Below are 12,129 nucleotides of genomic sequence, written 5' to 3' on the forward strand. Positions count from 1 at the left end.
CATCACACGTGTTATTTCTCCAGGGCATCGTCCCCATCAAACCACAGACTCGTTAGCACACACGTAGCTGACTCTTCAGAGAAACATAAGATCAAGGGCATGTATGAAAGAGATGTTCTTTTTATATTGTGTTGCCTTGTGATTTCTGTTCCCTGCACCACCCCATAGCAATGAGAAGTTTTCCCGTCTCTTCACCTTGCCACCCCAATCTGCTCTTACCTTCTTGCTCCCATGATGGCCTGTGTTCACTCCTCTATTCAACTATAACATAATTATATGTTTTTGTCTAGCTCTCCATTCATTCATTCATTCACTTACTCATTCAACAAATAAGTGTGGAGTCAGGCTCCATTCCACATGCTGATGAACAAGCCATGGTCTCTGCCCTCAAAAAACTCACAGATTAGGCAAAAAGACAAAACAAATTCATATACTAGAGGATTAAAAACCTAAATGTAGTCTTTGTTACAATAAGTGCAAAGGGAATTGAAAGAAGACAGCCCAGCATGGGCCAGGGAAGTCAAAGAAGATCCGAACCTCCATGATTTCTTGAAATCTGGAGCAAAAAACTATCTGTGAAAAGTATCCCTTTGTTTAGCCCAGCGTCTCCTGAGAGTGACAACCATTCACACCTTCCAGAGCTAGTGCTATTTGGGAGGAGAATTACAGCTACCATCTCTCAGGATGAGAGGAGTTTATTTCAGTAGTAAGAGTTCAGGAAATGTCCATTTCTTTATATTGCACCCATCAGCATCGTATGCAGAATCACATTAATATCTGGCTTCAGTTTTTTTGTTTTTTTCCAAATAAGTCTCTTGAAAACAAGTCTTGGTATAATGGAAAATCTGTTTGACTAAAAATTGGTTTAAAAAAACTTTGAGTTCTTACATCTGATGTACTCTTTATTAAACATACAACCTTAGGCACGTCACTTGACTATCTCAGGCCTCACTTACTTGCTCAGAAAAAAAGGAATTGACTGAGACCACATCTTCTAAACCCAGACCTCTGGCATCCTAAATGACATGCAAAGACAGCAATGCCTTTGGGAAATAATCTCTGGGGAAACTGCCAGAGCTGTATCTTAAATACAGAATTCTACATGTACCTGTGATGCTTCCCGATGGGCCCACTGAATTGTCTTTGCTCTCAGCTGGACTTTTGTCACTCCAGTGCGGTCACACTGGTATTCTTATGATGATCAAAGACAATGATTATCAGTCTTTGATTAATAAAATGTCTTTAAGAAAAAATGAGAAGACAAATCATTTTTATTTAATAAGTGCAGCTTGGTAGGCAAAAAAAAAAAAAAAATGTAACACCAGAGGACATGGGAGGATAAAGCTGCCACTGGCTAGGACTCAATAGATTAGGTTATTTTCCATTTCTCTCGACCTCAATTTGTCCTTGAGCATAGGTTGGGTTTAAATAAACTTACAACGATTAAGCAGCACAGGCTAACAGAAAGAAAAGGACAGAGAATCCTTCCCAGGCATAATTCCTTTATAACCCATTCTCCTATCAGAACAAAAATAAACCAAAGTGAGCATCAGAGATTCTTATCAAGTCCTCTAACGTGGCTCACTGATTGATATTACTTCCTTACAGCCTATCGGAAAATATTTTGGTCCCAATGCTTTTGATTGTTACATTCTCTCTGTGTACATTTTAATTCAAGCCTTTAGCAGCTCCTTGAGATTCCATTGGATTATAAAAACAGAGGAAGTTAAGGCTCTGGTTGCTACCGACATGTGGTGGCATTAGCAGAAGTTGAGCAGCGAGGCGGACAGATGCCTGTTGGGCCTGAAATATACGTACACCTAAGGGGCCTGTCTCCTTTTCTATAATTCTTTGGAAGCACTTTCTGTGTTTCTCCAGTCCACGTTTTCTGCTGCACGTTGAAGATGAACAGCAGCCCTGAGGGAGGATAGGGGAGTCGAGAAATCAAAGCCTTCTGCAAGGTCAGGACCTAAGAACAGTCAAGTTGTGTTCTATCAGATATAATGAGGTCCAAAATTCTGTGATGTACCTTCCTTTCTCTCCATCTCTTCTCCTCCCTCTCACCACCCCTGGAAGATTTCATTCAGTTCTACGTGCCACATTTAAGAGAGGTTGCGATAGACCAGAACAAATTCCAAGGAAGGCTGGCCAGGAAAGTTAGGATTTGGAAATCACATCCAAGGAGAGAATAGATGAAGGAAGTAGGACAGTTTATTCTGAAGGAGTGGAAACCTCAAGGGATGCACGATTTATAGACCTTGGTGTCTGTCATGGAGGAAGGAAGTTTATTTAGCCCTAATCTATGGGACTGCAGAGGACAGGACAGGGACCAGTGCTGGAAATCATAAGGAGGTAGATTCTGTTTCAATCAATGTGGTCCAAGAGACTGCCCTCTGAGAGAGGGAGGGAGTCCTTGTTGCTGAAATGATTCCAGCAAAGAGGAGTCCAGAATGAAGACTAAGAAGCTGCTGCTCAGATTACACTGTGTTTCCTGCAGGCTTCCTTTTTGCCATAATTTTAATTTTTCAGGATTTGGTATATCCCTTGTGTGTTCTAATACCAAACCCTCATTTTCCCAGGGAGATGAACAAGCGTCTAACAGAGGAACAGGCCAAGAAAACCTACGATCGTGCAATTAAGCTAGAGCAAGAATTTGGAGAGTATTTTACAGGTAAGTTCATTTACCATGGGACTGTGAGAAAGGAGATAAATTGTCTGACACTTGGCATAGTAGTGGGCCTGGTATATCTGGGCCCTAACACCTTCCTGCTGAGAATCCATAATTTCCCTCTGGTTCACCCACTGGATCCAGACTCTGGGTTTTCCCTACCCTGAATTCCACCGCAGCCAGCTTCCTGATCCCCAGGGGCCCTATTCAAAAGCAGGATGGGCAGATGCCACTGAGCTGTCTCCTGCTGTTAAGGAGATTTTAGGCATTGATACCTCATTAAGCTATCTCCCTGACATCATCAAAAAACTTGAAAAAGAAACTTTCAGGACTCAAAGTGTACAGTATCTGAAACAGTGACTCTTGAGAAGCCATCTCAGGTCCTCCGTTCTCTGCTTCAGGGACCTGGAAGTCTGACTTCCCGTTAGCAGCCCTTGAACAAGAGGCTTGGACCACTTCCCTGTGTTTCAATGAATTCCCTGTCAAGTCTCAATGCAAAACTTGTTTGTTTGTTTTTATTTTTAAATCTTTCCTTGGAAACATAAAGTTTGGGGAATAAAGGAAGATTTTCTTGTCCTGGGTAGTCTGGGTTCCCTCTTCGTATATATTTTCATGAAACACTGATCACATCCAAAGATGGATCAAGCTTTGTGAATTTGCCTTACAACTGATGGTTTGAAAACAAGAACTTTCCTCCTGTATTACCTGATGTGAAGTTAGATGTTTTATTTTTTTACCTTATTCTGAGGAAAAGTGCCAGTGGCTTAGCAGTTTGCAAATATGTTGAATTGGCTAATCTGAAGTAAAATTTCCATCAATAACAAAGATAGGAGTTATGTTTCATCCTTAAAGAAAATCCAGGTAGAACCATCAAATCAAAACCACATACAGTTGACAGTGGCTTATATTCAGGAATATAATGCAGTAATCAACATACTCTGAGGAGTTTTTGAAAATCTAAGCCATGTTTCAGTAACAATTTATTTCTAAGCCCTAGTGTCATATGTTTTAGAGATCTAGTTACAAGATAGCTTTTGTTCAAAGGAGATAACAAGACATACTTAAATCTACTTTAAGTGACTTGGTGTCTTAGGTATACACAGTTTGGCAGTTTGTTGGTTTCCTCCTATTTATGTTTCTTATAAGTAGTTGCCATAAAGTATTCTCAATATGAGCATCCCTGAAGGGTAAAATTTCATTTTACTAGATTACTTGGAGGCTCAATGGTGTTTCTTATTAAAGGTTTCGGGCGTTGAGGAGATTAACTGACGTTTCTTCCAAAACCTTTATAATTTCCTCTGTGTCTAAAATATCTGAATTTCTTTCCCTGATAAAGTAAGGACAGTACAGAGAGTATAAGGCCAGCTTTCTTTGGTAAATGGGGAGCTCTCAATCTGAAAATTGATCGATGCCTAGCTCAGTGCCTGGCCCAGAGTAGATACCCGTAAAATGTAAATAAATAAATGATTTGTTGTCCAGAACTACAGACAAACATGTAGAAAGTGGAAAGACTATGGTGTATTTATTACCAATCCAGACATGCCTTGAAAGCATTTTTTTTTTTTAAAGCATGGGTGTGACCTTGCTTAAGTGAATTTTCTGTACTTTCTTACTAATGAAAAGTAATGTTAAGCTTCCTGATGAGTTTGTCTGTTACTGATTTGGGCTTCTGCTATGTGACTGAGGGTTGTTCTTCACCACGCAGGAATGATTCCTACCTTTGGGTGTGTTTGCTTTTATTCTAGCTATTGTCCAAGGAGATACCTTAGAAGATATATATAACCAATGCAAGCTTGTTATTGAAGAGCAATCTGGGCCTTTCATCTGGATTCCCTCAAAAGAAAAGTTATAAATTAGCTACTGCACCTCTGACAACGACAGAAGAGCATTTAGAAGAACAAAATATATATAACATACTACTTGGAGGCTTTTATGTTTTTGTTGCATTTATGTTTTTGCAGTCAATGTGAATTCTTATGAATGTACAACACAAACTGTGTGAAGCCATGAAGGAAACGGAGGGGCCAAAGGGTGGGACGGAAAAGATACTGCAGTATGCAGAAAGGCTTTGGTTTGCTCAAGGGGCCAGGTATAGGGATGAACCCCCGATGGGCTTTGTGCTCAAGAGATGGGCAGCCTCCTCACCCCAGCAGATGTCCAGAGCTGATTTAGCTGCTGAGCTCTCTGTGTTTTTTGCTTTAAAGAAAAGTTGCCAGCACTTGAACTTCACCAACCTTCCCATTACCCACATCTGTAATTGGTCCACTTCGAATTTTATAACTATGCACATCCTTTGATTTCTTAACAAGCAAAAGAAAGAAAGAAGGAAAAAAGAAAGGAGTCCCTTTGGAGACGGCATAATATCAGGGAAGAATAAGCATGTAGTTTCTTTGACTGGCACCTGCAAAGACAAGCATTTCATAAATTTGCAAGTGTGGAAGACTGAGCTTACGGAGAGGAGGGGATTCCCCTTGGGGTTAGCTTTATGATTGTGTATTGTCTATTTTGCCATTTATAAACTGAAAGAAGGCACTAAAGATAAGAATAATTTATACAATAAAAATATATTAAATGTATAGAAACAAATTTCTATAGGTTAAAAACGTTTTGTGAAATATTTTGTAAAGACGAATTAATGGAAAGACTAAATGTATGCACTATCCGCAGACGATCAAAGTCAAGAACTGAAAGTTGCACTCTCCCTTCTGTTGCCAATGATCCATTAAGAGCATCTGAGTTCCTTCCAAAGTCTGACACAGACTTCTCCCTCACTTACCTCCCATGATCTCCCTTCCCTATTAGTGATAGACTCTCACGGAGCACATCCCTTAATGAGTTGCCCTCATGGATATTTTTGGAAGACATTTGGTTAATGCGTTTTTAAGCTGATGGCTCTCAGAGACCAACTCATGCAAATGAACTAAAGGGAAGTTTTTGCTTTTCTCTCATTAAACATCCTGGGCCTGCCGTGCAAATAGTTGAATAACTTTGTTTCTAGTTACTTATAAAGAATTCTTAAACATCATTCATTTAGTATTTTGGTCAACCATGAGTAATTAGGCCTTTTCTTTCTTTTTTTTTTTTTTTTTTTTTTTTGGTCTGTTTCACAAGTAACTGAGGTTTTATAACAGCCAGAGATGGTATAGAGCCATGGAAATATCTGTCCCAAGATGCACTACTTCTTTGAGGAAGAGATAAAGAAGTATCTGGTTGGGGGGATGAGGGGTACAGACTTTTGTTTCTGTGTACAGGGCAAAGAAAACCATAAGGAAAGACAATTAATGACTTTGAACTCAACCAACTGAACTGCCTTTCTTGGAGGCTACACCTGGACCAAGTTTATTTTTTAGCAATTATAATAATGATGACTTAAAAAACAGAAACCTCCCGGAGCTATAGCCTACTTTAGAGCCAATGGTGACATCAGCATTGCTTGTGCCCAAGGTGTTTAGAGAGAGACTTTTCAGTGATCTCTATAACCACACAACTCTGGGTTCTATGCATGCCCAGACTAAGCCCCATCGCCTTATTTCTGGGGTACATCCAGACCTGGCAGGGATTCTGCCACACTGTGCAGCAAACCAGCATAGAGGCTGGGATGGTAGAGCAAGAGATAGAGCCGTCAGCAGTGATGGGGCTTTTCACAGTAAGAACATCAGAGCTCGGAATGAGGGTCTCTTTCCAAAAACAAGCATTGTTCATCTTACACTAAATACCACTGTCTGCCTGGTTGCAGTCACAGGAACAAACACAAAAATTATGCATCTACCTATAGTCTTGAGGCTGCCTTTGACAACGGAAGGGCTGGCAATGTATTTTCCCTCTGACGAAAGTTAAATTTCTGGACAGTTCCTTAGATTGCCCAGAATGAGAAAGATGTGTCCACGTCTGCCATTCGCCAGTTTCAGGTCGAGGTCTACTTTCATCAATATTGCTCCTGGAAGTCTTCTGCCACCAGAATGCCATTCCTGATCCCAGTTCTATTTTTAGGCCACCATGATAACTTCTTTGGTTTCTCAACTGAGCATGCAACCCTTTATTTAAAGGACTGTCATTAATGAGTAGATGTTTCCGCGGGTCGTGTGATGTGCTTTCCATTTACTATTAAGTATCGCTGTGGCTGAGTACAATCAAATTGAACCACCAACCCTTGGTTTTGTAGTAATATAATTATTTATTTTCCTAGTGTAGATGCTTTCAGATTCGAATTGGCATTTGCACTGATTTTTTTATGTAGATTTATATAAATATATATATATATGTATACATATATATTTGCTTGAAGAATCACCAAGCAAATTGGTGAGAGGGTCTTTTCCTATAGAATTTACACCTCCATTTGTTATGTTGTCCTGCGCTTCCCAATGTTGAGGTCTCTATGGCTCCAAAGAACCGGTGTATTTTGCAGCACATCTGATGACTGGTATGGAAATGGCACGAAAGTTACCTAGATTACATCTGGTGCAAATGCATTTGGAGCCTGGGGCCAGACTGGTGCTAACACTGCAAACTTTGTCCGGAGCTCTCTCCAATCTGAAGGCTTGCTGGGGGCACAATGTCACCTTCATATGCTGGGCCCTTTCGGAAAAGTGCCAGATCGTGTCACTGGTGCTATTTTTCATGCTCTGGTACAATGTGTAGCACCACGGGGGTCTCAGCTTTACCAAAATCAAAATCCCATTTGTCAGCTAATTGCAGGGACATTTGTTTTTTGCTCTCCTCCCGCAGGATTTGTTGGCCACTTCTTTGCAGGCTTTTCTCTCAGCACCAAGTTTTTGGGTGGGCTCTATCTGTTTAGTGAGCCCACCTTTACAAAGCCGCACTCAGGTGCCTGTGAGCTGTCTTAGATCCTACTGCCAGCCCTTCGGGACTCCAAGCCAGGGAAAAGCTCTCCACTCCTCTGGCTCTCGCCTCTGGTTCTTTCTCAGTCCTTTCATCTGCTTTCCCCTTCCTCTTTTTATCTCATTCCATCAGTCTTTGGGGTACCTCTCCTTTTATCCTTCCTTTCTGTCTTCTCTGAATGAACACCCCCTTGAGTTGTTCATTTCCTCCTGTAACCCTTCTGTATTGCCTCCCTTTCATTCCCCATCTCTTTGTCTATCTCTCCTTTATTCTCACTCTCGCTTTCCCCTTCTTATTCCTCTTTCCTTACCTGTTCTTTTTCTTTCCCTCACATCTCTGATCATCTCCCATACCCTGCCTCTTAATTTTTATGTCCTATAAGGGCTCATGGCTGATTCAGACAGCAAGTCCATAGACTGGACTCATGACACAAACACTTTGGGTCACCATTTCACCTACGCAGCCCAGAAAGCAAAGCTGAGCGTGAGGTCCTGAACTGGAGCACCGCTCACTGAGCCACCCTGCACCGCTGCCTTGGCAGTGACGCTGCATGTGCTCTGGGCCCTGCCGGCACCTGGGTGACTGCCTGCCTGAAGGCTGGTCCAAAGCGAGCCCACTCCCAGCACCATCCTGTGGCTCTGAGGACATTCCCTTTCAATAAGGGCAGACTCTGGCCCCCACAACTATTCTGACAGCAAACCTCTTCCTTCTCATTGAAGCCATGCCATCGCCTTGACTTGGAGAGAGACATTTTTTTCCCATTCATAAGCTTTCCTCCCACCCCACCCCCCATTTTTATGTGAAGCCCCTCTGCTTTTCAGCTGGTGATTGCTCTGGTGAGATTGAATGGACTCGCTGGTGAAATAACATCTCTTTTCCTGTCTTGGTCCTGCCTAATAAATTCCTACAAAAATATTTAAGTCAAGGACTCAGGCTAGCTCCTAAATTCACAGTAATTTGTCACTCCTAGGGGGGCAAAGGGGGACATTTCCCTTAAAGTATATGGTATACTTCCTGTGACAACTGATTTGCCCGAGGGCTCCCTGGAGAATTCTATGGATATATACATTTTACTTATGTGTATGTATGGTATATGTGGTATGTATATCATGTGTACACATACTACATTTGTGAATGGATGTGAATGGAAACCCCCTTATACACCCTCCAGTCTGTAAATATCCTTCCTCACTGAAAACTGTGCTTTGGAAATCATATCTTGTGCAGCTGTGCAGTTTCTTGTAGCAGCTGAGGACAAGCTAAGATAGGTGGATGATTTGGGCAAAGATCATCTAAAAGGCAAAATTCAGAATTTCCCTAGCAACTCATGAGGACAGACAACAAAACGGCAAGGTGGACTGCCCTTAGGGTGGCAAATTTTTCTTCTCTCCTTTTTGAATTTGTGTTTCCTGTGTCTTAACTTCTGAGTGCACCAGGCTGTACCCGTTAGAGCCTTTCAATATGACGGTTTTGTGCTTCTCTCTGATAGGATGTTCCTCCATTGAGCTGTAGTGCAGGACGGGAGGGAGGGGGAAATACTCCTTGCCTGGGCTGGAGTTTACAGAGACACTGCACAGCTTACACTCCTGTTAAGTGTAAATATTCGACACTTCCATTCCATTTGTGTAAAAAATAAAGCACACACGATTATAAAATTAAGATGTATATTTCATACTCAGTGTGTCCGTGCATATTTATTGCGTTTCCAGTTGTCGTTGTTGGGCCCCCTTGTGAAATTGCTTGATAGAACGTTTATAAACATGTCATCATTTTATTATAAGATATAAATATTAGAACACTTTATACTTCAGAGCAAATTATTTTCTCCCAAAGCATAATTTGTCTTGTTTCATAAAGAATACAATCATTCATTGCTATTTTTATCAAATTTGTCGGATTTCAGAACTGACATGTAGTTAGAATAGGTTTGCTCTGAGAAATATTGGCACTGCTGAGAAGAGCTGAAAGTGGTACTTTTGAATATTTTTAAATATTTGGTTACCCTCTTGCCTGCTTTTAATCAGGATTTTGCCGAGAGTGAACAATGTATTTTAAAAATAGGTTTTTTAAAGAACCTCACAGCTATATTAAAACATTGATGCCCCTGTTTCAAAATTGTGAGATTCTAGAAGATAGTAAGAGTGGAGAAGAGTATTTTTTTTTTCTTATCTGATACTTATGATGAAAAGAGAGGGACAAACTGAAGTGTCATTATATGGATAATACACTGAAGTCTCAAAATATACCAGCTCCGAAGACCTGAGCATACCAAAAATGTCAGGTTTGGAAACCTGAGTCTGCCAGGTAATGTTCTAAATTCTTCCTTTCAAGCTAATACGTGCTTTGTCATATTGACATTTAGATAATACATGTCCGACAGTGGGAGGACCAAAACAAATGTCTCCGTGGTAGGGGCGAAATTTCGCCATCAAAGCAATCGCTCTGAAATATGCTTTGCTTCATGATAAACTATCACATAATTGGATCAGCCATTTGGGAAGCCAGACTCGTTGGTCATACTGTGTTGGCCATCACTGTGAGCTCACTGTCCCTGTCCCTAGTGCGTGGTGGCAGAGCAGAGTTATCAGCGGCGGCAATGTAAGAAGGCATTGACTGAAGCTGCAAGCCCAATGCGCAACTCACATTTCGACAGTTACTCATTTTTAACATTTATGTAGTCTCACCAGGTGTACTATCAATGGTAACACTACACAACTCCAATAATGGGTGTGTTTATGGGGGGTGAGGAGCTAGAAGAGCTTTCGACTTTTCTTTGTGTCCTATTTCATTTCTACATATGTCACTTTTTAAAACATGGTCATTCTAGAAGGCTCAAAAGCTAGAAATGGACAGCACATCTCTGAACCTAAGAGGACCTGGCTACCGATCAATGGTCTTTGTAGGTACTCTGAGACTACATAACCAGGGACAGAATTTTGAAACCTCAGTGGGGCACAAAGCTAAGGAACATTGGTAGAGGGGCAACTGGCTTTCTCAGCACAACCACAGAGCCTTCGAAGTTGTCAGGGGACAGTGTCTTCTATGGGTCAGGACTGTTGGGACTCATGACCCCATTCATTGCTCTCTGTGACTCACCCCACCCCCACCGCTATAATGAAACTGATCCCTTCCCCCTTCAAAAGTTACAGCCACTGTCAACTCCAGCCTTTGCCCCTAATTCCCCTGGGCACAGTTGGGACAAAGCTAGAATACTGGGCAAACATTGCTACTGTGTTTCCCCGAAAATAAGACCTCGCCAGACAGTCAGCTCTAATGTGTCTTTTGGAGCAAAAATTAATATAAGACCGGTATTATATCATTATATTATATTATATTATATTATATTATATTATATTATATTATACTATACTATACTATACTATATTATATTATAGACCCAGTTTTATATTACAGTAAAATAAGACCGGGTATTATATTAATTTTTGCTCCAAAAGACACATTAGAGCTGATTGTCTGGCTAGGTCTTATTTTCGGGGAAACACGATAAAGACTTATTTTCGGAGATAATAAAAGGGAAATACAAGATAATCTGATTTAAGAGATGGGCTTAGTGCCCAGCCCCTGGCCACTTGCCATGTGACAAAGGCCATCTTTCCCCCACCACCGAGTGGTCCCTAAAACACAGCTAGACCTGATGTCAGAACCTTTACTCCATTGTAGCACGTTTGAGAGATACTATATCCATGCGTGACTCAGCATTGCTTTGCTGTGACATCAGCTGCAACTAACAAGTGCCTGCTGTCTCCATCCCCTTGCTTTCCCATGCTGGAACACAAATGGGAGTGTCACCGTGGTTAACCTGGATCACTCTTAAGTTGTAAAATTACCTCAGACACAGATTCTGTCGCAGTAGGTGTGGGGAGGAGCCACGCACCCTCATTTCTAACAAGCTCCCAGGTGAGGCTGACCCTGGAGTGACCAGGCGCTAATCCAGAGTTTTCCAAACTGCTGCTGACCACCCATCACTGGGTCATAAGCCAGAACTTATTTTTTTCATGAAATAGAAATTAGAGAGCCCCACGTGTAGAAAGGATAAATACTGTTTTGTGTTGCTTGTGTCAGGTGTAAAATGTATTTCCTACTGTGGACCACAGTCGGTTTGAGAAACTGCCCAGACCTTCACTCTGTCAGCAACCAGCAGGTAACTCTCCTCCTGAAGATGCTGTGCCACTGCTGAGAATGCAAAATATTAAGTCCTTCTCTATGCCACCTCTTGGCTTTTCCTCACAGGTCCTAGTTTCAGAGTCACACAAACCAATGTACAGACCCTCTTTGCCCATCTGAGACAGCTAGTAAAATTTGAAACATCCCCCTCCAACCTACTAAAGACGACCAATATCTAAGGCAAGTTTCCAAACTGGAGTAAAGCAACCAAAGAACGGGTAGCTCCTTCCAAAAGTCAACCTAGACCTTTGCAGTTTCCAAAGGCCTGGTCCACAGCCTTCACAAGGGAAATCTAAATATTGAATTAAAGTGTCACGGTCTTTTGTCTGATTATTTTCAGGTTCTAGGTAAAATTAGCATCGCCTGAGGACCCGTGGCTTATACACTGTGTTTGCTGAGTCCTTTTTCTGTACCCAAATAATTTCTCTTGTGTC

General features: G+C 41.4%; 1 protein-coding gene across 30 annotated transcripts in view; it reads left to right on the plus strand.

Moving 5' to 3' along the window:
* Nucleotides 1–9,182, plus strand: part of DLG2 (discs large MAGUK scaffold protein 2) — a 1,894,072-nt gene extending 1,884,890 nt beyond the window's left edge. For all 30 annotated transcript variants that reach the window (XM_088791538.1, XM_088791536.1, XM_074335659.2 and 27 more), the window contains 2 exons: nucleotides 2,580–2,671; nucleotides 4,414–9,182. In XM_088791538.1, coding sequence (XP_088647664.1) covers nucleotides 2,580–2,671; nucleotides 4,414–4,520 — 199 coding nt within the window. In that variant the 3' untranslated portion in view covers nucleotides 4,521–9,182. The remainder of the gene's footprint in view (nucleotides 1–2,579; nucleotides 2,672–4,413) is intronic.
* The last annotated feature ends 2,947 nt before the right edge of the window (nucleotides 9,183–12,129 follow it).

This window comes from Rhinolophus sinicus, chromosome 14 (assembly GCF_057876585.1).
Source record: "Rhinolophus sinicus isolate RSI-liver-muscle chromosome 14, RSI-T2T, whole genome shotgun sequence".
Lineage (NCBI taxonomy): Eukaryota > Metazoa > Chordata > Mammalia > Chiroptera > Rhinolophidae > Rhinolophus > Rhinolophus sinicus.